The sequence below is a fragment of the Aspergillus brunneoviolaceus genome, assembly GCF_003184695.1.
Source record: "Aspergillus brunneoviolaceus CBS 621.78 unplaced genomic scaffold BO95scaffold_100, whole genome shotgun sequence".
In the NCBI taxonomy this organism is placed as follows: Eukaryota; Fungi; Ascomycota; class Eurotiomycetes; order Eurotiales; family Aspergillaceae; genus Aspergillus; species Aspergillus brunneoviolaceus.
Genome location: NW_020290830.1, coordinates 1645 through 23978, shown reverse-complemented (window position 1 = coordinate 23978; position 22334 = coordinate 1645). Strand labels below are relative to the sequence as shown.

The 22334-nt window shown below is 50.6% G+C and overlaps 7 protein-coding genes and 2 non-coding genes across 9 annotated transcripts; 3 read left to right on the top strand and 6 right to left on the bottom strand.

Moving 5' to 3' along the window:
• Window positions 1-1813: 1813 nt before the first annotated feature.
• Window positions 1814-1885, top strand: BO95DRAFT_t298. Its single transcript has one exon. It is a non-coding gene; the product is annotated as a tRNA-Ala (tRNA).
• Window positions 1886-2640: 755 nt separating this feature from the next.
• Window positions 2641-3846, bottom strand: BO95DRAFT_457380 (uncharacterized protein; the record flags this gene model as incomplete). The annotated part of the gene is made up of 3 exons (XM_025588475.1): window positions 2641-2737; window positions 2758-3175; window positions 3249-3846. 3 exons carry the CDS (start codon window positions 3844-3846, stop codon window positions 2641-2643), a joined length of 1113 nt encoding a protein of 370 aa, XP_025436968.1.
• Window positions 3847-4792: 946 nt separating this feature from the next.
• BO95DRAFT_477207 (uncharacterized protein) lies at window positions 4793-5852 on the bottom strand (the record flags this gene model as incomplete). The annotated part of the gene is made up of 3 exons (XM_025589976.1): window positions 5585-5852; window positions 5128-5477; window positions 4793-5081 (listed from the first exon to the last, which is right to left on the bottom strand). The coding sequence occupies exons 1-3, from the start codon at window positions 5621-5623 to the stop codon at window positions 4793-4795; spliced, it is 678 nt and encodes a 225-aa protein (XP_025436967.1). The 5' UTR covers window positions 5624-5852.
• A 190-nt stretch (window positions 5853-6042) lies between these two features.
• Window positions 6043-8700, bottom strand: BO95DRAFT_424702 (DUF4246 domain-containing protein). The gene has a single exon (XM_025584687.1). It carries the CDS (start codon window positions 8651-8653, stop codon window positions 6503-6505), a length of 2151 nt encoding a protein of 716 aa, XP_025436966.1. The 5' UTR covers window positions 8654-8700; the 3' UTR covers window positions 6043-6502.
• A 1283-nt stretch (window positions 8701-9983) lies between these two features.
• On the bottom strand, window positions 9984-10817 carry BO95DRAFT_375507 (uncharacterized protein; the record flags this gene model as incomplete). The annotated part of the gene is made up of 1 exon (XM_025583147.1): window positions 9984-10817. One exon carries the CDS (start codon window positions 10815-10817, stop codon window positions 9984-9986), a length of 834 nt encoding a protein of 277 aa, XP_025436965.1.
• Window positions 10818-11632: 815 nt separating this feature from the next.
• On the top strand, window positions 11633-14767 carry BO95DRAFT_487731 (glycoside hydrolase family 71 protein; the record flags this gene model as incomplete). Its single annotated transcript, XM_025590489.1, has 5 exons — window positions 11633-11716; window positions 11774-13055; window positions 13116-13120; window positions 13155-14192; window positions 14318-14767. The coding sequence occupies 5 exons, from the start codon at window positions 11633-11635 to the stop codon at window positions 14765-14767; spliced, it is 2859 nt and encodes a 952-aa protein (XP_025436964.1).
• Window positions 14768-16168: 1401 nt separating this feature from the next.
• BO95DRAFT_447857 (uncharacterized protein) lies at window positions 16169-17036 on the top strand. The gene has a single exon (XM_025587716.1). It carries the CDS (start codon window positions 16226-16228, stop codon window positions 16562-16564), a length of 339 nt encoding a protein of 112 aa, XP_025436963.1. The 5' UTR covers window positions 16169-16225; the 3' UTR covers window positions 16565-17036.
• A 461-nt stretch (window positions 17037-17497) lies between these two features.
• BO95DRAFT_t294 lies at window positions 17498-17571 on the bottom strand. Its single transcript has one exon. It is a non-coding gene; the product is annotated as a tRNA-Asn (tRNA).
• Window positions 17572-18824: 1253 nt separating this feature from the next.
• Window positions 18825-20698, bottom strand: BO95DRAFT_457374 (putative tannase; the record flags this gene model as incomplete). Its single annotated transcript, XM_025588474.1, has 3 exons — window positions 18825-19906; window positions 19971-20252; window positions 20308-20698. The coding sequence occupies 3 exons, from the start codon at window positions 20696-20698 to the stop codon at window positions 18825-18827; spliced, it is 1755 nt and encodes a 584-aa protein (XP_025436962.1).
• Window positions 20699-22334: the final 1636 nt, after the last annotated feature.

Below are 22334 nucleotides of genomic sequence, written 5' to 3'. Positions count from 1 at the left end.
ATTAAATAAATTAAATAAATTAAATAAATTAAATAGATTAAGTAGATAAGCTAAATCTAGATAATATTATTATACTATAATTAAAAATATATTATACTTTATATATTATCTGTGTAAGAAAAATATATATATTACTAATTAATCTACAGTTATTAACTTATTTATTATATCTAATTTTCTTAACCAGCAGATATAAACAGTTAAAATAATAGTTATATCTTAATCTAACTATAATTGTATGGTTAAAATTTTTTTGTATCTTAACCTGACCGCCAGATTATGGTCAGGTTAAGATTAAGGTATAACGGTCAGGTTAATCTACTCTAATTATATATTAAATTATTAGCAATATATAGAATATTAATAAAAGAAAGGCTTGGTATTAGTCTAATACTAGAATATTCTTACCATCAGATTTCTGTTTGTTAAATAAATAAAAAGTCTTAGTTTCTAAATAGACAAAAGATTAGTTGAATTGTAGATATAATAAAAAAGAAAATATACTTAGTAAAGCTGTCTGACTAAATATTTCGATTTCTAGATTATTAAACCAGCAAAGAATATAAAAGCCTAACTCTTTTATTTAAGATATATTTTTAGCCGTAAAAAAAATTAATATATAAAGCAACTAAAAAACTTGAAGTAATAAAATAAGAAAAAAAGACTACTAGTAGTATAATATCTATTAAAAAAAAAAGTAAAATTTATAAAAAAGTAGGATTAAACCTCTCTTTTTTTAATAGACTGTATAATAATAACAATATAAGTTAGATTACTGTTATAAAATCAGTAAAAATATATTATTATAAAAATATTAATAAAATATTAAGTTTAAGAATTATAAATATTAATTTAGAAATAGAAAAAATAGATATAAGACGCGTTTATAGATATCTTATAATATACTTAAAAAATAAACTTACAGTATTATACTATCGATCGAGATTAAGATATATTTATATATTTTAATATACTAAATAATAATACTAATAATTAAAAGAATACAAAAGCATCTTCAAGTTATTAATTACTACTAGTATTATTAGTAAGCAGCATTAAAAATAATTACTATATTCTTTTTAAAGAGATTTTAGCCTTCAGTAAATAATTATATATATAAAAAATTAGAAAGATTATATTAAGAAAAAAGTAAATAATAAAATAAAATTTTAATAAAATAATACCCATTTTTAGTAAGATTTCGATGAGATAATATCCATTTTTAGTAAGATTTAAATAAAATTATACTTACTTATATCTTAGTTCACAGAGTAGAACAGTTATAACAATAGTTTAAATTATTATTATAAATAAATATAAATAAAGAATACAACAGTTAGTATAACTCTAAGATTAAAGTATATTATAATAGTAAATAGTATAAAAACTACTTTAGATCTAGTAAAAAAGATATAGTTTTAGTATAATTTATTATTTATATAAAGATTAGTACTCCTAGATTTAAAGGGCTTATAATTAGTCAGAACTTTATACAATTTTATTATAACTCTATATAACCGGAGCAAACTGCAGTACAACCACTGTAACTTACCCCCTCGGCCCGCTATGAAGTACTACAACCACCATCACCCCAAACGAGCCGAGAAACAGCACGGAGGTATTCAATCCACCCTTCTCCAGTAAGAACACTCGCTAGATAGTATACAACATCTCTTAAATCACCGGAATTCTGACAGATACTCTCGCACAAAGGGATTTTCTTACCAAGGGGGGTTCTGACGTAACCCGAAAGCGCGCTGCTGCACAATGCATTAGAATAGGAAACACATTCTCGAGCCCGTGTTCAACGATTGGGGCTGTGGTTTAGTGGTATAATATTCCCTTAGCATGGGAGAGGTCCGGGGTTCGATTCCCCGCAGCTCCAACCTTTTTGCCCTCCGGTATTCTTGATCCGGGGTGGTAGGTTGGACGCGTGGAGATGGTGGAAATTTAATCTGGTCGGGCTGGTATATTTACTCCTTGGGTCTCGCTCGGGCTTTTCAAGCCTTGATATACCCAGTGAGGTCTGTTACAATTGCCAGTGGAGACATGATTGATAATTTCGGATCTGCCGGTTTCATCATGTTCTCAGAGTTCATTTGCTGATAAACCTCAGATCATATCTGGATAGAATGCGGTATAAGAGAGACGAGGGGCGGTGGATTGATGACAGCGGCGAAAATGACAATCGCATTGCACCGAGCTGAGTAGTAGCTGTAAACTTGTGTTGAAAAAGGTTTACACGGTGCGGAGATAGGAGCCCTGGCGACTGCAGCGGTCTCCTCAATACCGTCACTGCAAGAGGGTACCGGGGCGGGAGCTCTCTGTCAGTGCTCCCCGCAGTTCCCTTTATGTCTTGTTGAGTGCTGGGTTTCTCATGGGGCAGATATATGACCTCGTTGCAAAAGATCACCTTCTAGTCACGATAGGCGTAGGAGAAGAACGCAAAGGAAGAGGTTGGGAAACGAAGATATGAAGGCCGCGCAAGTAAGCCATGGGTTACAGAACAAAGCAGATCGTAGGAATCGTCCACAAGAATCATTTACCACAGATCGCAAGCCTTGCCACAAAGAGCAGTACAGCCTGCCCCCAACCTCCTCCCAAAGCCAGTCTCAACCATGAGGTAGGTAGACCCCCGCCCTAAACATCCGCAATCAACCCCTTCTTCTCCCGCCTCCCCATGAAACTAAAATACCAGGTCGGCTCGCCATGCTTGATCCGGCACCCTACATCGTACCTATCCCGGGCAGCATATACGCCCAGTAATCCCGGTCCCGATCGCCACCCTTTTCCAGATTCTTCGTGTTGTCCATGCAGTCCAGACACAGCCCATCAAAGTATCCCTCGACGCGCTTCGCGGCGCCGGCCACTGCGGCTTCCCAGTTGCATCCGCAATGGGTACAATCCACCGGCTTCCGGGTCCCGGGATCCGTGTATTCGCGCATCTTGCTCGCGTCGAACCTCTCCATGCGGAAGACCAGATCGTCGATGCTGCTGTGCCGCATGCACTCTTCGAACGGCCAGACGCCGATGCGCTGCAGCTCGCGGAAGAACTCGAAGACGGTGCGTTCGCAGCACGGGGAGGGGGTGGGGGACCTCAAAATCGTCGCGATCCAGTCGAAGAGGCCCTTGTGCGCGATGTTGCGGAGGCGGCCGCGGACGGCGTTCAATTGCTCTGTGGGGAGTCTGGGCGTTAGATAGGTAACAATAGTGCCTGAGATATCAGGGGAAGGTATGGCTATACTCACGCAGAATCCAAGGCGGCAGATGCATCTGATGAACCTTCGTGGGGTTGCGCTCGACGATATGCTCCTCGCTCCCGTAGACCAGGGACTTGGTCGCCTCAGCGAAGAGGGTCGTATGGTCGGTCGCCCAGCTTGGGAACAGGATCTGTCGATAGTACTTCAGCTCGTCGCCGTCGTAAAGCGTCTTGATCCGGGTCTCGGCGTATTCCGCCCACGATGCAAACCAGGCCAGAAAGTCCTTCGGGTTGAGGCCGTACTTGTCACACGCGCGCACCAGGTGCCACACGTCCGCGACGGAGACCTCCTTCACGCTCATTGCGCCCAGGGTCCCGTGTAGCTTGCGCAGGAGGACCTCCATGGCGACGATGTGGTCGTCGTGCAGGGTGATCGTCGCGCGGTCGGATTCTGCCCAGCGGTGACTGGTCAGCATGTTCTGAAAGTACTGGCTTCCGTTGATGAGCGTGGCGCGGTCGACGTTCATGGTTTTGGTTTTGTGGGGCTGCGGCTCATTTTCCCGGTTTGTGGATGCCTTTTCGACGATCACGATTTGAAGGTCAGATGGGCTCGTGATTGTGATCGTGTCGGGGTTCGAGGGGGACATATTGGGGATGATTCTTGATGCGCGCGACCCGCCTTTGGGGAGTGGAGTTGTTGATAAAGAGAAGCTGAATGAACACTCGATAGCTGAGAGGAGGTTGTGATTCGCTGAGCCTCAGCTGGGGCATTAACGCACGGGCGAGATTTCCTAGCTGACAGAGAACACGCAGGAGTGACCAGGGTCGGGAGAAAAAATGCCTCTAAAGGCAGCCAGGAGGTACCGGTGGGGAATATATAGAATGAAGAAGAGGAGAGGATAAGCAGGAGCGTGTTACATGCAAGATGAAAGCGCTGTGAGTCCCTACCCAGCCGCATGCTTTTCCACGCCCAAATTTCCCTTTATGGCGTCTAACTGTCCATTCACCTGCTGTCAGCTAAGGAGCAGTCTGAATCGTTATAGCACTGGTGCTGGTGCTCAGTCCATGGCCGATATGAATTTTTTGAAATGTGGTGCAGCTGAGGGTTCATATCATGTCTCAGCAGAGAATCTTGCAGCTCCTTCTCAAAGATACTCATTTCGTTAGTTCACATAAAACTGTGGTATGTTGACTAGGGAGATCAAGAAGGCTTACTCGGTCTGAATGTCATAAGGTCTTGGTGTTTGTAGTTGATTGACTTCCCTTTGCGTGGATAGTTACTTGGTGAATAACCCTGGATCACGTGATCAGTTCACTTGAAAATACTGACACAGTTGATCAAACACATAGTAAACAACAACAAGAGATCAATGACGTTACTGTTTGCTAGGCAAGTGATGCAGTAGGTCTTAGATCAGCAACAGCAAAATTCAACCAATATCTTGTGTCTATATGAACATAGTACAGGTACTATACATTACGCAGGAGCAGTGCTTCTATGCTAGACCAACAGGCCAAGTAACAGAAGAGAGAACTAACACATGCTACTTTGCGATAACACTGTGATGTTTTAAAGAGCTCCGCCAAACTCCTTCACAAAAGAAACGACGAAACTGGCTCCATCCTCGCAACGTTGACGATATCACTCCGCTCCACAAGCCACACCCCAGAACCGTCATCTTCCCCACCCAAACCCCCCGCCAAGCCCCCTAGTCCAGTCTTCAAAGCAGCCTCAGCAATCACGCCAGCATCCTGACCAAGCGCATCCCTCCAAGAAGGAGCCACACTCCCAACGCACCGCACCAGCCCCTGTGCGAGCCATTCCCCAGGACGGCTCTCACCACGATCCCCTAATATAATCCCGGGACGGAGAATCACGGTTCTCTCAAACTGCAACACTTTGAGATCGACCCTTCATGCGTGCATACGGGATCCAGGAACGCTCACTGGCGAAGGACGAAGAGATCAAGACGCACACCCGACAGCCCGCTTGCCGGGCGGCCCGTGCGAGCTCGAGCTGCAGACTGTGGTCGATCAGAGATTGGGCCTCGAAGCTGCCGCCGACAGCGGCGCGGGTCGACCTGAATGCGGAGAACAAGATCGTGGGTCGTTGCCTTTCGGACGGCCGCGTGATATGGGCAACCCACTGGGCTGGGTCTGGAGAGACGAAGGCGTGGACTTTATCTGATGACGATGCCCCCGGAGGACGGCGGCGGGAGAAGGTGTTGATTGAGGTGATGGCTTCGCTGGAGATGAGGTTTCGGAGGATGTGAGATCCCTATCGTTTTTCCAGAGCGTTTGGTCAGTAAGTGTGCAAATCGGGCACGCCGTACTCTGTACCAGGGTACGATGCTAAAAGGCCAAGAAGGCATGGTTGGGGCTTACCACTAGTCCCGTACAACCTATTAGTATTGCTGATGCCATTGCTGAGGCTTGTTCAACCCGGATTTCTCAGCAAAATGGACGACGTAGCCATGGAGAGGGGCAAGGGAGAGGGGGCAAGGAAGTCAGAAGACGTGCCCGGAGCCTTAGAATTAATTTGATGAGGGAGCGCGCTTTGCCAATGCATGCTGACAGGCTTCTTCCTCACCCAGCCATGCACGATACAGCATACCCACTCTCCCGTTGCAGTTCCGTGTTTTGGGACTCCCGGTAGAAACCCGGGGCAGGGTGTACATAGAGAACCCGGAACCTGTCGGAAGACCCTGGTTCCGTCCCCCGTTTCGGAGTGCGGGTGCATCCGACCATCCGAGTTCCCGAGTGTGCTACGGGGACGCGCAAGTTTAATTCCTGGGTGCAGCGCAACTCGTATCATACGGCAAGTTATGGTCCATCTTTGTGCAAATGTAGTGAACTACCATGGTTAGACTAGCAGGGATCTATTGACTGAGGACATTCTAATTTCCCGTCTCAAAGACTCCATCGTGGGAGCTCCAAAAGGGGGCAAGAATCTTAAAGATATCGGAGCGAAGATGGTTCCATTGCCCAGTCTCATGGAAAGTAACAACTCTGTGAAAGAGTGCTTCTTGTGAGTTTGGTAAAGAAAAAGGGTCTAGAAGATCTGACTCAAACTGCGAATTCTGTCCATTGTCTGTAAAGGCTTGTGTGAGTTTCGTGGTACTCAAGTCTACTCAGATAAGTACTGAGCCCTATGAAAGTTACAATGTCCCTCACACGATCTATGTCAACCAAAGCCCAAGTTGTTATAGGCACCTAAAACTATTCATCGACGAAGAAGCGAAAAAGCAAACCACCATGATCTGAACGGTAACATACTGTGGTGTAAAACCCCCCTGCTCGGCACTAACTCAATTCCCACCAGAAATCGTAGGATTGAATGTACAAAAGCTGGTGCGGAACGGCTTCCTCTCGCTCCTTCTCAGAGTCTGCCTTGTGCTGCAAAGCTTCGGAGAGTTGCATCGGCCAAGGCCCTGTTTCCTTCATGACCATGTCCATCAGCTCCTGGGGAAGAGTCGAGAGCGGAGTCGTGGCGGAATTCGCCAAGACTGCATTGCGCCACCAATCGTGCTGCTGCGGGGGCACATTCCGAGTCGAGCAGATGCGATAGTGGGGGTCCACCAGCCGCAAGACGACGCACCGCTGATGGCCTGGGCGGCTCGGGTCGAGCAAGGAGAACGGAAGCCTCTTGTATCGCAAGGCATTGGGCCACATGAGAAAACGACCTTGAGTGACGGCGACGGACCCTAGGGTTTGCAGCGGCAGAGCGTTTGGGTCTTCGCCCGGTCCCGGACAGGGAGGGATTCCGTAGAGTTTGTAGATGCAGAAGGGGTCCGGTTGATGGCCGAATATGTGCAACCTGTCCCGTTGTTGGTAGGAGATGCGGGACTCTGTGATGTTCTCCGCGCTGTAGCAGAAGTGTGCGGTGGCGACAATATGCTCGTTGAGCATCCCGTCCACGTGGAACTCTGGATCTCCGGGGTATGCATGGGCAACATCGTCACCACCACATCCCTCGGGCGTCAGATCGATGCTGAAGACTTGAACAATCACCTGCAGACCCTGTTTGCGGAACTGATTTTCGAGCGACACCGAGTAGTATTCGTGATTTCGAGGCGGGTCGAACTCGTGGTCAGATGGCCATGGCCCGAAGATCGGGTTCGCGGTCTGGCCTCTTTTCCAGTCTTCATACGTGTAGGAAATCCCGGGCTCGGGGTATGAGAACCGATGCAGTCGCCTGAACTTCGCCCGGATAATCTCCGCGACGCGTGCAGGGGATGCCCACATCTCCGGCGTCATCCAAGCCAGAAGATCCTCCGTCTCAGGGGGATCCCCGGGCTCGGGTTCGAAGACACGGTACTTGGGATCCACATCAGGCAAAGTCAAATACTCTCGCACCTTGGAGCAGTGACTTTCCCATTGCTCCGGAGACCAGGCGCGTCGAGTGATCTCCTGATTCCACACGACTGGGAGAATGTCCTCCGGCGGTTCTACATCCATGGGACATTCTTCTTCTCGGTCTGTGACGCCATAGGTATAGATGCGCCGAGGCATGCGCCCACCAGCGCCTTTGACCAGGACCTCATTCCACGGTCCTATCGCGCGAGAAATAAGTTTCTCGATTGCGGAATAGGCCTGGGTATGGCTTGGGTGGAGATTGTTAATATACGAGGTGATCCGTACTGCCGTCCCCGACGGCTCCGCAAACTCCACCTCGCAAGGCAGCCATTGGAAGCGAAAGGAAACCTGTTGTAACTTGAGATTATCCTGAAGATAAAAGAGTTCTCGGGGTATCAGGGCTGTTATACTCCTGGAGGGATCCTGCGCAGGTGCCGTGGCTAGTCTGGGATCGGTGGAAGGCGGATAGAACTGGGAGATTGAGCCGTCCGCCGCAGGCAGAGCAACCCGACCACCGTGGCTGAGAACTGTTGTCCGGCCGTAGACCAACATGTAAAGCGACGGATCTACTAAATCGTGAATGCCACCACCCTTCCTTGTCGGCAAGAGCGGACGGAGTGCTTCTTGGAGATCATCACCCAGAGCCTTGTCGTCGATTTTGCATACGCCGGAGTCGGCATTGAGAACGATGACATATCCAGTGTCCCGGAAACCCTTGGCCTTATCCTTCAGTTCCGCTACGCACCAGAGCCATGCCTTCGTTGTGATCAGGTCCATGTCCACGTCCTGATCTGAGTTCGAGTCAAGGCTCGCGTAAGATGAAGATGCCTGTGCACGCCACTGGGCAAGATTTTGTTCGTTAAACACATCGTGTTCCCAGTTCGGAATGTCTGTGATCCGTTCCATGAGTCGCAACATCTGGACCTCAGGTGCGGTGAGCCTGATGGCTCTTCTTGAGTAATTCTCGCGTGCTCCATGCGCAAAGCGTTGGTTGAAATCGAACTCATAGTCCAGGGGAATTCCGCTGAATCCTGGCACTCGAAGTGGACATGAGCCAGTGTTATCAAATTGCAAGGATCGTTCTGTTCTGTCGCTCATATTTGATTATTTGGTAGCTGGAGATCGAGTTTTGCTTTGCGTTATTGCCTGTCTGTCCCCTGCTGAGCCGAGGAGGTGGAGGGGACTGAAGAAGGAACTTGAAGAGATACATCCGCCGGACTTCGAGAATATATAGGATGTTACCGGCGTCCGTTCACGTTGCTGATAAGAGTTTTTTATGGGCTTGTTTTAGGTAAGAGCTCACCAGGGCCCACTACTCGGATCTTTAGATGCCCTACTTGAAAGGCTTGTCTCTACTGAGAAAATTCGGAGATCTCGGGATTGGGTGCATCCCTGCAAGGCTTGGAATGTTAACCTTCGGTTGTCAATGCACCGCACTTCTGTATTACTTGACTTCCCCAGGGTCCTTCAACGGCTGCGAATTTCAAAGCAACTTGACTCCGCGGACAAGAGACAGGGGTTTCGTTAATTTTCCGGCAATCTCGCCACAGGCAGGCGCTAGGTAGATTTTGCCACTGGTGAGAATTTGACGAGATTGGAGGCTGCTAATGAAAGCAACGGTTCTACCACTATTGAAACTACTCCTTTTCACCGAGATCGCCTGGAATTGCGGCAATGGGATGCTATTCCGGATCCGGGCCAGGATCTTATTTACCCAACCCTAAATTACTTATTAGTAGGATGCATTACCTCGCGATAAGAACCCTGCAGTCGGGGTCTTTCGCGTTGTACCCCACCGTGGCCTCTGTATACTAGACTTGATCTGTAAGGCCTACCGAGCACTACTAGAACTATGCCAGCACTCATGTCCGCAAATCAATCCAGGCACAGATTGGGCCGAAGTTGAGAGATTACCCCTATTCTAAGGGGGAAACGAACAGCTAGCCGGTCCTGGATCAACAGTACGGTTTCTCAGCACTAGCTACAGCCTAGCACACCCTGACTTCTGGCGATTAAGGTACCCTACAATACCACCCATTTCAACCCGATCTAGCCTTTGAGCTGGTAATTTTGGTTTCTACAAATCCTCGCGATGTTTGAGTGTTGAACTTGATTCCACTATAATTTTCCACCAATTACCTACGTACACTGCCAAGAGTCACGGTCAACGGACATCGAAAAGTCCATATCATTTACCCTCCGCCCTCTCCTTCAGTTTTTCATGACTAATCTAACTTTATGACCCTGAAAATTTGGCTTGAATGAAGTAAAGAAGTTGTGTCAATCGGAAGGAAACAGCAGCAGAGAGGAGCAGCCCAAGAGACAGAAGATTCGGAAGAAGAAAGATAGGGGGAACGTAGGAAAAGGAAAAAGAACCAGACAGAAGCTAGTAAATAGAACGGTCTCTCGAGTACTCGGCTTCAGGAACTCATGAACAGCCTGCTTCGAGCGATGCCACCGACCGCTTGTACACGTCCGCAAGCGCTTGATGTGATCGATATCTACTGTTCCCAGGCACGGCCTGCGCCCAGCTCAAAAATTCCCTGTACGTGTCACCAACTCCCGCCAAGTCACCGGTTGCTGTTTGTAATGCCATGCTGGCATAGTCCAGATCCGTGTAAACAATGTGTAGTGATGGCGACACGGTTCTATCCTCGTCCAATATCCGTTGGGTGCTAGCCAGGGTAATGAACGGGTACTTCTTCGCGAAGGCTTTCGCTTTGTAGCCGGTCAGTTCTGGCTTTCCTTGGATGACCAGCTCAGTGAGCCGAACAGCCTGCGCCCATTTTAAGGCCACCGTTGCTTTGGCTACCAAGTCTGCGGATGGTACAACCGCTCGAGCAGTTTGTATTTTGTTAACGACCGCAGTGACTAGCTGCCCCATGTTGCCTTGCCCGTTCTTGATTACCACTTCCATTTGCAGGAGAGAGCCGTCGTAATTCCAGGCTCGGTCAATATCTAGGGCTGTGTCATAAACGTTGGGGCTGGTAGTCGCCCCCCGGGTTGTGGGCGTGAGCTTTTTCAGCTGATCAGGGCCCATAATCTTTTCGATAAAATCCAGCAGGGTGCAGTCTTTGTTGATGCAATCACCCCCGATGGTAGCCTCATATGGCACGCCGTCTGCGGCCGCTCTGGCAGCGGCAGCGGCATCGATTTGGTAGGCGTAGTAGAAAAAGATAGCTTCAAAAGGGCCGGTAAACCCGGAACAATGTGCAAGGTTGATGGAAGCAGCCAGAATGAATATAGAAAAGATTAACTTCATTTTAGGTAGCTTCAAAAGAGGAAGAAGGGTTGGGGAGTATTCGTTCCAGTGCAATCGCAGAATTAAAATCAGCTTCTTGCTAGACGACAAGGCAGTAAATAAACTAAAGGAGAGCCTCATACCGAGAAAGCTATCAGCAATGCCTATTTATTCTCGGATCATATCTTGCTCTCCCCCCTCAGAGGGAGGACGGAGCTTGGTCATGGTCGATTCGAACATTTGCGACCAGAATCCGTTATTAGTGCGTGAAGCCGATTTGAACGCCGGCGTGCTACTAGTCTATGTAACCTCAATCAAGAAAAAAGAACTAAGTCCGTGGCTACAAGAGACACTAATTTCAATTGTTGAAAGGGGCAGTACTAGGACTAGTAGCCCGGCTACTAGAACATAGACTATCCACTGCAGTTCTCGTGGTGGGGAATTCATTGTGGACCGACGGACTCATGGCAAATATTCCCTCACGTCGCGAGCCCAAAGGCCTATCTAGCTAGTCCTCACTCGCCATCGTCTAAAAAAGATCAATGATGGTAATTCTATGCCTGTCGGGGTTGTCCGTAGAGCCCGACCATATGAGACAGACTTGATCTATCTATAAGTAAATGCTAGAAATCTCTTGCCGAAGCCATGTTATGGCAGGATCACTCATCTCACCTACCTAACGCTCCCTTTTCTAAATCCCGATTCATTCGTTGACATACCAAGAAGTTTCATTCGTTCACTTGAATTTTTTTCTTATCCTTGACTTAAACCTTTCCCTCTCTTTCAGACTTCGTTTTGTGCACAGGCTAGCCTGGCAGATAATTACCTCTATTACCATGGGGTCTTTCCTCCCAGTGATTCTGTGGCTCGTCCTCTTGGCCACCCGAGCCCATTGTCGGGCAGTTTTCGCCCATTTCATGGTAGGTCTCTTAGTTTGGCAGTCTGGCAGAGAGGTTTCGCACTAACAGGCCGAAAAGGTGTCCAATACCCTGAACTATACAATTAGTGATTGGGAAAATGAGATGACACTTGCGCTCGACGCTAAAATCGATGCATTCGCCATGAATATGGCCGTGGGCGACGCCACAAATACTCAATCACTCGAGAACGCCTTCGCTGCCGCTAGCAATACCGGGCTGTCGCTCTTCTTCTCGTTTGATTACGCAGGCAACGGGCCATGGGCTAAGGCTGATGTACTCACTATGCTGCAGACTTACACCTCTGACGGGGCATACTGGCATTATGAGTCGAAGCCCTTTGTTTCTACCTTTGAAGGCCCCGACAATGCAGACGATTGGATTGATATCAAGGAACAGACCGGGTGTTTCTTTCTCCCCGACTGGTCCTCGGTTGGAGCGGACGTTGCCGTGAATCTAGGCAGTGGAGTGGCCGACGGTCTGTTTAGTTGGGCGGCATGGCCGTACGGTCCAAGTGAGATGAATACCTATGTGGATGCTTCTTATATCGACTTCCTGGATGGTAAATCATACATGATGCCGGTATCTCCGTGGTTTTTCACGAACATGCCCGGATACGACAAGAACTGGCTGTGGCGTGGTGATGATCTTTGGTATGATCGTTGGGTCCAGGCCATGTATTTGGCGCCTGACTTTATTGAGATTATCTCCTGGAATGATTTTGGGGAGTCTCATTATATTGGCCCGATCCAGGACAGTGATTCTCCGTTGGCGGAATCCACGTATACTGCGTTTGGGACCGGTGAATCCCCGTACAACTATGCATTGAATATGCCCCATGATGGCTGGCGAGCTTTTCTCCCGTGGCTTATCGATACCTACAAAAACAATATCTCAACTATCACGCAGGAAGGTGTTCAAGCATGGTATCGACTGAATGTTCGTGGGAGCTGCGCCTCGGACGGTGGGACCACCGGTAATACTGCCAGCGAGCTACAGCTGGAGTATTGGCCTTACGAGATTCCTCAAGACCGAGTATTCTTTTCCGCCCTACTGGGTTCGTCAGCAGATGTCTCCGTAACAGTCGGGGATGTTGCTTTAGAGGCGGCGTGGAACAGCACTCCAAGTGGAGGCGCAGGTCTCTACCATGGCAGTGCGGCATTCTCGGTTCAGGCGGGAACTGTGGAGGTGGCTATCAGTCGAGACGGTGCTATAATTGCGAGCTTTACAGGCCCAGATATTGTCACCGGCTGTGCCGCATCCAGCGACATTGAGAACTGGAACGCCTGCTATGGCGCCTACCTTGACCTCAGCCACCCCGACTTATTCACTCGCGGACCAGGTCTGCGTCCAGGGCTGGGGGGTAGGTAACTTCGAAGGCCTTTGCGCCTTTGCTTGCAAGCTGGGGTACTGCCCTGTCGGCGCCTGCTTATGTCAAAAGATGGGCCCTCAGGCGGATTTACCAAAGAGCTTGGGGGTAGTTGGCTACCCAGCTGCTGGGATGACGGCCGACTACACAGGTCTCTGTGCTTTCTCATGCAACTACGGATACTGTCCTCCGTCAGCCTGTACCACGACCCAAGTCCCTCTTACTACGTCGACGGTGTCGCCCTTCACTCCGAGCACCTGTACTGCTGGAGAAGGAACGGGTGACCTGGCGGGTCTATGTAGCTATGGCTGTGGCTACGGCTTCTGTCCGATCCATAACTGCACGTGCACCGCCACCGGTCCGCTGAATGTGCCGCCGGCCGCAAATACGACCATCTATGGTTACACCACGGATGTTTACCCAGATAGCGGCCTGTGTGACTTTGCCTGCGAGCGAGGCTACTGCCCATCACCCGTCTGCTCGGAGGACGTCGGTGGGGACGATGCCAGCGACTTGGTTTGCACGGATGATGATGAATCCGTCGACTCCACTTCCAGCTGCCTGCAGGACATCGAGACCTGCGATTACACCCTGACGTTCGACAGCTTTGCAAGCCTGAGCTCTTCCTCAAGCACCCTGGAGGACTTCTGTGTGAACTACTATGCCCTGGGCATTCTTGCCGATATGCTCAACGCGACGATGGCCAACTACACGGACATCCTCTCCAACTACAACTACGGCGGCAAGTTCACCGAGTACCAGAAATACATCCGCGAGGAGGTTCCGGGCGCGCTGACGGCGTACATGAACCCCGGAGGAGCGGGTAATGCTTTCTTTACGTGTACCTTTAGCGACGGCGGCGTCAACACATCCACGACCAGCTGTCCGTTCGACTCGGAGCAGGTCTACAACGGCTACGAGATCTACTACAACCTCGTCAACGCCACCGCCTTCTGGGCCAACCTCAGCGCTACTACCGGGACTCAGGAGGACTGGGTCCAGTTCGGGGACGAGGACGTCGGGTCGGGCTGCGGCGTGGGGTCCGGCAAGACCTGCCAGCCCAATCGGGGCGTGCTGAAGGGCTACCCTCTGCCGGCGGACACCATCAACGTGACCAACCCGCAGACGATCATCGAGGACGCACTGCCGGGGATCCAGAACCTCACCGAGACGATTCTCCTAACCCAGATCCTGGCGGCGACGGGCGCCTACGGAGGCACGGAGGCAGCATGGAGAACGTGCTCCTCACCATCTCGACCGTCGTCTTCACGCTGGCGCAGGCCGTAGCCAACATGGGCGTGGTGGCCGAGGTCGCCGACAAGGCGTCGGCGGAGGAGAAGAAGGCCATGATCGAGGAGATCATCTTTGGCATCCTCATGATTGTCCCCTTTTTGGGAGAGGTCCGGCTCATTTCGGACGGGCTGGAGCAGTTGGCCGACATGATGTCGCTCATTGGGGACGCGGGCGCCTTGGGCAGTACGATCTACGGGGTAGTCACCGACCCGGACTCGGCGATCTTGGATATCTTCGAGCTCGCCTTAGGGGGCGGGGTCCGGACCCCGGACGAGTTTGAAGAAGCCGCCAATGCCCGTCGCGGGTTGACTGACGACGAGGTTATCAGTCTGGGATCGGACTGGAAATCCTGGAGTGATGACCTCTCCGAGGTGCAGTCGGTGTGCTACTAAGGGCTGGCCGGATCCGGAGATGGGTACATCTCGCAGAGATGTTACGTCGGATGTTCAGTGCGTACATTTCTTGATCTATGGCATACCAATGAATATTTTGATTTTCTCCAACACTGAGGGAGGCGGTATCTTCCTTGACCTACTCTCTCCACAAATTTTGCTTTGTCTCCCTCTCTCTTCCAATCGAGATTCTTCACTCCATGCTCCAGCAATCTTCGGCCATGGGGTCTCAAAGTAACCGACTCAGCCGCCGGCAGTCGCTGGGTGAGCAGATAGGCCATTACCTGATATCCTGCTGAGGAGAAGGCAAGCATGCTTTCCACTGCTTGGCAGCTTGCTTTGTTGTATCGAGAAGCAAGGTGTCTTTTGAGACTGCGATGAAATGTACCAATCAAAACTTCAAGGTTCTTTTGCCACATTAGTCTTAAACTGTAGGTTAATGTTTATCACCCCGATTCGAGTTCTCTCGGCTTCCAGCAACAGCGATGATGGTGGTTTGGGGTTCTGGTCCATGGGGGAACACTTTCAAAATTCTAGGTCCGGATTTTGTTTCTGTTTATTGATAACATTGACAGGGCTATGCCACCTTCTCATGTGTAGCTTGTTCTTAATATCTAGAAATCGAACTGTGTTTTACTCGTGCTCGTAATAATAGAAGAAAAAAGAAAATGTAAACTTCCTACTTTTATTGCAATGTTCATTCTAAGTTTCGGCTTATCACTGAGATTTTAATGTTGACTTCTTTAAATACTCGGATGTTGATATCTGCATAGTCTTGTTACTATGTATACGATATATCATATCTATCTCTCTACAATGGATACAGAGTCGGTCCAATATGGCTAGTCCTTTTTCCTGGTATTTATAAATGTACAGTACACATAGCATCTGCAAGGGACGAATCCCACAAGTATGTTTCCGAGACTGACACTAGGTTTCACATCAGGAACGACGACAGCCAGCCAAACTGAGAACAAAGATAGCACTGGTGGTTAAATCTACAGCACGTGACGCAGCGGTACCTTTAAATGTTTTCAATGTCAGGTGAACGTCTCAACAGGGCCTTGGAAAGGCCAAAGACATGGCAGAAGTAGTGCCGAGCTTCTTTGCTGCTCCAGCCGGATGCTGGCACTCAGGGGACACAGACCCGTTCAGCGGTGGCTTGCCAAAAATAGAGACAACTTTCCCGAATCGGAGAGTCACAAGGCTTCTTCCCTCCCGTCTATCATCATGGTAATTAGCGTCAGCTCATTACGATGCTACTGTATTGATGTATGTACCTGACTAGGCTTACTAACCAATCCTTAGCGAGTCAACCTAAGCGCTGAAATGAGGGGCTATACGTATGATACGGAAGTATCATGCACTTTGTCCTACCTCACCCCTCTTCTTCAGCAACCTCACCAACCACCCCACTACATAGAGAGACCACCTCCTCCAGCTGCAGAGTACGCCACCATGCCCTCCGACCTCCTCAGGCCACTGGCCGTATTCGCCCGCCAGCCGCAGTCGCAACGCTATATCAAAGCCATCAGAAACCTGGGAGATGCATGGTGTCGCCTCGCCGACGAGCTTCTCTCTGAGTCAGATACCAAGTCCACCCTCGTGAAAACCAACTTCGACCTGGTCCTCACAATCGAGAATGCACAGGAAGCTCAGTCGTCCCTGTCGAATCCCATGGTCGTCGAGATGTCCACTCGCGAGCCTCGGGCTGCGCCACCCGAGATCACCACTACATCAGGATCTCCGCCCCGCCACTACCGGATCTTAGCCGACTGGGGCACGGACCTCATCTAGCGGGAGTTTGACGACCTCCGCGGCGACGAAGGCGACTGCGTGCTGGAGGCGGAAGAAGTCCTCTCTTCCCCGCTCTACCCTCCATCCGTGTTCGAGCACTACGATGCGTGGGTGGAGACGTACACCGAGAACTTCGACCAACGACTCAACAAGACCGGCGACTTCCATGCCTCCACGTTCGCCACCATCGCGGAAGAAGTGGCCTGGAATGTGGCGGGGTATCTGCTGGCTTGGCGCATTGCCATGGCGCCGGATGTCGGGAGGATCGAGTTCAGCGCCGGCGTGTCGAAGTATATGCTCGAAAAAGGGAATGAGACGAGCGTGACGCTTTCCTTTCTGCAGGATCAGGCTGGGCTCTTAGCGAAGGGGGAGCCGGTAGCAAAGCAAACTGAATGTTCTAGGCGGCGGACATTGTTCATTGCGATTTTCCACGTGCGAATGTAATGATAACCGGCATGTATGCTTTTTCGAGGGAAGGGTCTTGTTTGCATCGGGACGCTACAACAGGCAGTATTTTCTTATGTGTTTCGTGTGCTATTCTTAGCTACTTGGTGCCAGGATGGGACGAAACATGCACCGACTACATATTCTGGTCCGCTCACATCGAAATAAGAGGGGTCTTAGTCTTTGCTTCTGCACTAAATCTTGTATTCTGCCCACTTACCTGGTTCTCGGGTTTATCGGCCAAAGACTACTTCGGTCCTATTCTTCGTCCTCCTCTCTCGCTTATAATTGTCGGCGTTTTTTGATATGCACAAATTTCCACCACGGCAAATAAATATTCCGGTTCACGACATCACTCGATGACGGTACAAGTAGACTAGCGAGCCACGGGATCATAAGCTGGGGCTTTGAATATAGCGGCTGCACTCTGTCTTACGGTGATAAGGGCACCAGGCCGAGAGAACAAAGACAAGAAACAAAAAGAAATGACGTCCTAGGAGAGGATCGAACTCTCAACCTCACGATTAACAGTCGTACGCGCTAACCAATTGCGCCACCAAGACGTTGATGAATCATTCTCTGTCTATTGTGCTCATAATCCTTTCTCAAGTTCAGGCTATGATTCTTCAACACAATTGATGATTCCGTGGCCCGCTACGCCTACACATTCTGTGTTCAATGGCTCAAGTAGCCATAAAATCCGACCCCACAAGTCACTCCATCTATTTTCTTGCACCATTACCGATCTACCCTTGTGCGAAAGTAGCGCCGTCAAAATCGACCACATGCTTCAGCCACACTCTCCGTCAGGGACCGGATGTATATCTTAGTGTTCACCCAATCTACTCGTACCAATCCCCTACCCTTGCTCACCAATAAAAAAACATCACACCCTCTGGTTCAACCCCCTTCACCATAGCTATACCCATAACCCCTATCAAAACCAACCCTCCCCAGCCCAACACATAGAACAACCCCTGCGACCCAAGCACAAGCCTGAAATTGAGGTATCACAGCCCCCCTCGGAGGTCACCGCTCAAACACCCCCGACCCCCGATGTGGAGCCCACCCTATCTTCCTGCCTACCAATCACGCAAAGCCTCAAAGCCCCACTTGAAGCTCCGTTACCCTTAAAATTCTTTAAAATTCCTAGATTCTCATGAAGGATTACGTGGATCCCTAACCTCCAAGCGGAGGTGGTTCCTGCCGATCGGTGGTGAGGGTTACGCATTCGAAGGGATTTGTTTCTGATTTTGTTGGGGCTGGGCTTACTGGCATGCAATTATAGATTCTAATTCTTTTTTTTGTCCCTTGGTGGCGTGAAGGGGCGCTTGAGGTCGAGTGCCAGGGGCCGGACCCTGATTGGGCCTGGAGCTTTGCTTTGGGGAGTCTCGAGGTTTCATGGGAATTGTCATGAAATGAGATGGTCTGGGTGTGCCGTGGAGGTTCTTGGCAGTGACGTGTGCTCTGCGTTTCTTCGGGGAAATTGAGGGAGGTCAAGATAGGTCTCGGTTTCGTGGTGGGGGATTGATGAGGGATGGGCTGTGCTTGGCAGGCTTTCAGTCTCGAGGGGCCTATTCTAAAATGGGGTAGTGGTACGTGATGTCCTCGGAGTGTATCTGTCGCGAATTCTCTGGAATGCGTGGCTATAGCGTCGGGATGGATATGAATTGATGTTCAGTGAGATGGTACAGATAAGAGTGATTGATAAGGCTAAAAAGTATAAAGCTAATACTAGGGTACAGGGTGGCTAGAAGCGGAAGAGCTCTTATCGAGTAGTCACGGCGACGAAAGTATGGGGTTAGGCAAGGCCAGCTCAGTAGACAGGAAGCTTGAAAGCAGGGAACTCGTAGGTCCAGGAGTCGATGGACTTCTGGTCGTGGACGCAGGAGAAGCTGCTGTTGCTGGACCAGAGCGGGCGGGTGGGCCACTGGCAGAGCATCTGGGTCTCGCCGGCGTAGGAGCCGGAGGAGACGGTGGCATTGAGACGGGAGGGCTTGACGCCGTTCTCGACCCAGTTGATCATGATCTCCATGTTGTCCTCGGGGTAGGGGCCGGGTTGGAGGGAGTTGGTGCCGCAGTGGGCGGCGCCGGGGACCAGGTAGAACTGGTACCAGTCGGCCATCTTCTGGAGCGACTCCTGGTAGCTGAGGTCGCCGTACATGATGGAGCGGACGGATTGCCAGTAGTGCACGGAGGAGGCGGCGGGGATCGAGGGGTCGGACTCGCCGTGGTAGTGCAGCAGCTTGCCGCCCGAGGACTCGAACTCGGTCAGGTCGGGCACCGTTGTCTGCAGGCTGTCGATGTAGCGGATCATGCCCGTGTTCATCCAGCCGACCAGCGTGTCGTAGGTGACGTTGTCGAGGTTGGACAGGTTGTCGATGTTGAGGAGCTGCACGAATTTGGTCACGTACTCGCCGCCGGTGGACGGGATGTCGAGCTCCCACGCGCCGGTGTCGGAGTTGTACTCGGTCGTCGCGTCCGACAGCTCGGAGCCGATCTGCCACGACAGGTAGGCGCGCTCGCCCTGGCTGTTGTGCAGGCCGTCGTAGATCGCCTGGGCGAGCTTGACGCCCTCCGCGGTCACGGTGCCGTTCTGCGCGGGCTGGTAGCTGGTCGAGCTGCCTTCGGCGCGCTTGCTGAAGCCGAAGCCCAGGGAGGTGTAGTTCTGCTCGGCGCAGTAGTAGGACTCGCCGATCACAGAGGTCAGGTTGAAGTTCAGCATGCAGAGGTCGGTACGCGAGATGACACCGTCGGTACGGCCGTCCAGAGGGTCGCAGGCCTCGATGGTGGCGTTGACGATCTTGTCGAGCATGCACGGCTCGGGGTAATAGTCCATGGTGTGCTCGACGGCCGAGGAGAAGACGTGGTGGACCTGCTGCTGAGCGAAACGGAAGGCTGTTGGGAATAGTTTAGGGATCGATGCGCTCTGATTGTAGAAGTCTGTCAGGGTTTGGCTTACCGGGAGCTCCAGTGATGGCACCATCATATTCGGATCCCCAGCGTTGAACCTGGCTCATACCCTCACGACCACCGTCGGAGCAGCCCTCGTAGTAAGTGTAGATCTTCTTGTCGCTGTCCAGACCATAGAAGCCCCGGGCAAGGGGCTTGGCGATCTGGGTCATTTCACCCAAGGCCTGGTAGCCGAACATGTAGGTGGCATCCCAGTTGATGGAGCCGTTGCCGTACAACACGACCTCATCGTAGCTGTAGGAGAAAGCGTCGTAGCCGGCATCAGTGGCACCTTGATCATGTTAGATAATGTCTTAATAGTCAGGATTGTTGTTCATGCGGCTTACCCGAGGCAGCGCCGTACTCGAGACCGCCAGTTGCGTCGCTGGAGAGCGAGAAGCCACCGCCACCAGCAACGTAGAAACGGTTCTTGAACTCAGACGGGCTGGGGAAGGCATACTTGAGAACGACCTTGTCGCCCTTGCCGGTGTGGGTGTAAGCGACAGTCACGTTACAGTAGGTGTAGCTGTCCGCCCGCTTCATGCCGCCGCCCATGCCGCCGCTGGAGGTGGTGACACCCGCGGTGACGGACGAGGGGATCATGTTGATGCCCAGAAGGGTGCCATTGGAGGGCAGAGCAGACTGCACGTTGGACACGGTACACAGATCAGAGAGCGAAGTGGCATTGGCCGTTGCGGCTGCCAGAGCAGCAACAGCTGCACGGGAATACTTGCCCATGGTAGGCAGCTGAAATGACTGGATTGGTTGGTAGACTCAAGAAAAGAATGGATGAGGCTGGATGGTAGACAGGTCGACTTGAGGAGGCACATGGCTTCTATTTAAGCAAATGCGGTCTCAAGTATGAGGCACTGCATGGTCGAAGAGCATTCATGGATAGTCGGCCCATAATTGGAACGGAGGCGGGAAGCATGTTTGGGCCCACTTGTGTTTGACGTCCCTGCCCGGTTCCCTTCATCCCTCGTCACCCGCTTGCGTGGCCCTCCCCAGCACTTAGGGTCTAAGGGTTCCCTGATCAAATTGATGTCGAGTCTGCTACTGCTTCAGCCTTAGTCCACTGCCAAGCGAACAGCACCTCTAGCGTATTGCAGTGATGGAAAGTGCCGGAGTAATTTCGCACTTTTTGCCTTCTCGCCGTGCGGTCTTGAGATATGACCCAACAGGCTTGGAGTACAACATGAGTCCCATTATGGGACGAGTAGAACGTAGACCAGATAGCTGCGTGCTCAAAGTCTCCAGAATTGGTTCTGATGGCACCAAACTTGATGGTGTTCTGCAAGAATGCTAGGGCGGGAATAAGCTTATCCGCAAGCCCCACTGATAACCGATCTGGGATGCTTGGCACAGGCTTGGCGCTGGATTAGGGTCTCCCGAGCCACTTTGTATGCCCTGGACAAGTTTCTTCATCCTGCAGCCTAGTTATCCGCCGGGCTGAATACTGTTTCGGTGGCGAGATTCCTTGCCCCCTGCAAAGCACGAGGGATGCAAGCCTTGAGCGTCATCTGCAAGCGCAGGTGATAAGGCTACCCCACGTTCTACTATGCAAGTGGAATTCCCAGCTCGGCTGTCAAAATAGTCATTCTCATCATTGTCAGAGCAGAATCATGGAAAGCCCAGCCACCGGCTTCCATGCAATCAATACTAAGCTTTCTACGCTGCGAATCAATCTCGCTTATGCATGCAGAGTAAGTGGTTTCGTCAGCTCTTCCATAGTCAACCCAACCGATGGATGTGTATGAGTTCTGTCTCATCTATTTGAGGATTAGGCTTGCGCCAGAGCTAACCCGTAGACAATGACCTTTCACGTTAGTCTGCCTGCTGGACTCTCGCTAAGTCTTGGCTAGCTGGTTCGAAAAGTGAGCAGCGCTGCTGTCGCCGACACGAGGATATGAAGCCTGGGCGCCGTGTGTGCCTGCCAAGCTGCTAAGATACGCAGTTGCGAAGATCGTCATCTCAACATTATCCAGAAGATGAACTTAACGTTCGGAATAGAGTGTACTGATCCCTCTTTGGGGGGTACTTTGCCCGGAGATCCACCGCGAGAAAGAACCTTTTGCTCCCGTCCGGCGCGCCGTCCTGTCTTGACCTGTCTGCCTAAACACCACCACGTTCGCCAGAGCTTACCTTTACACGAGAGAATGATTACACAGAAGATTAAAAGAGTGTAGACAGCTTTTTATTCCATCAAGATGGGTTATATGAAAGTCCAGGCTCCATGTCGAGGCTGTTCCAGGGCCTTGGTTCTGAGGGTGACGCGTCAGACCGTAAGGGACATCATTACGCACGTATCGTACCTTTCAAGAACCTTGCGGATAAGGCGGTGGTAAGCTGCAGGCTAGAACTAAAGTACCCGGTG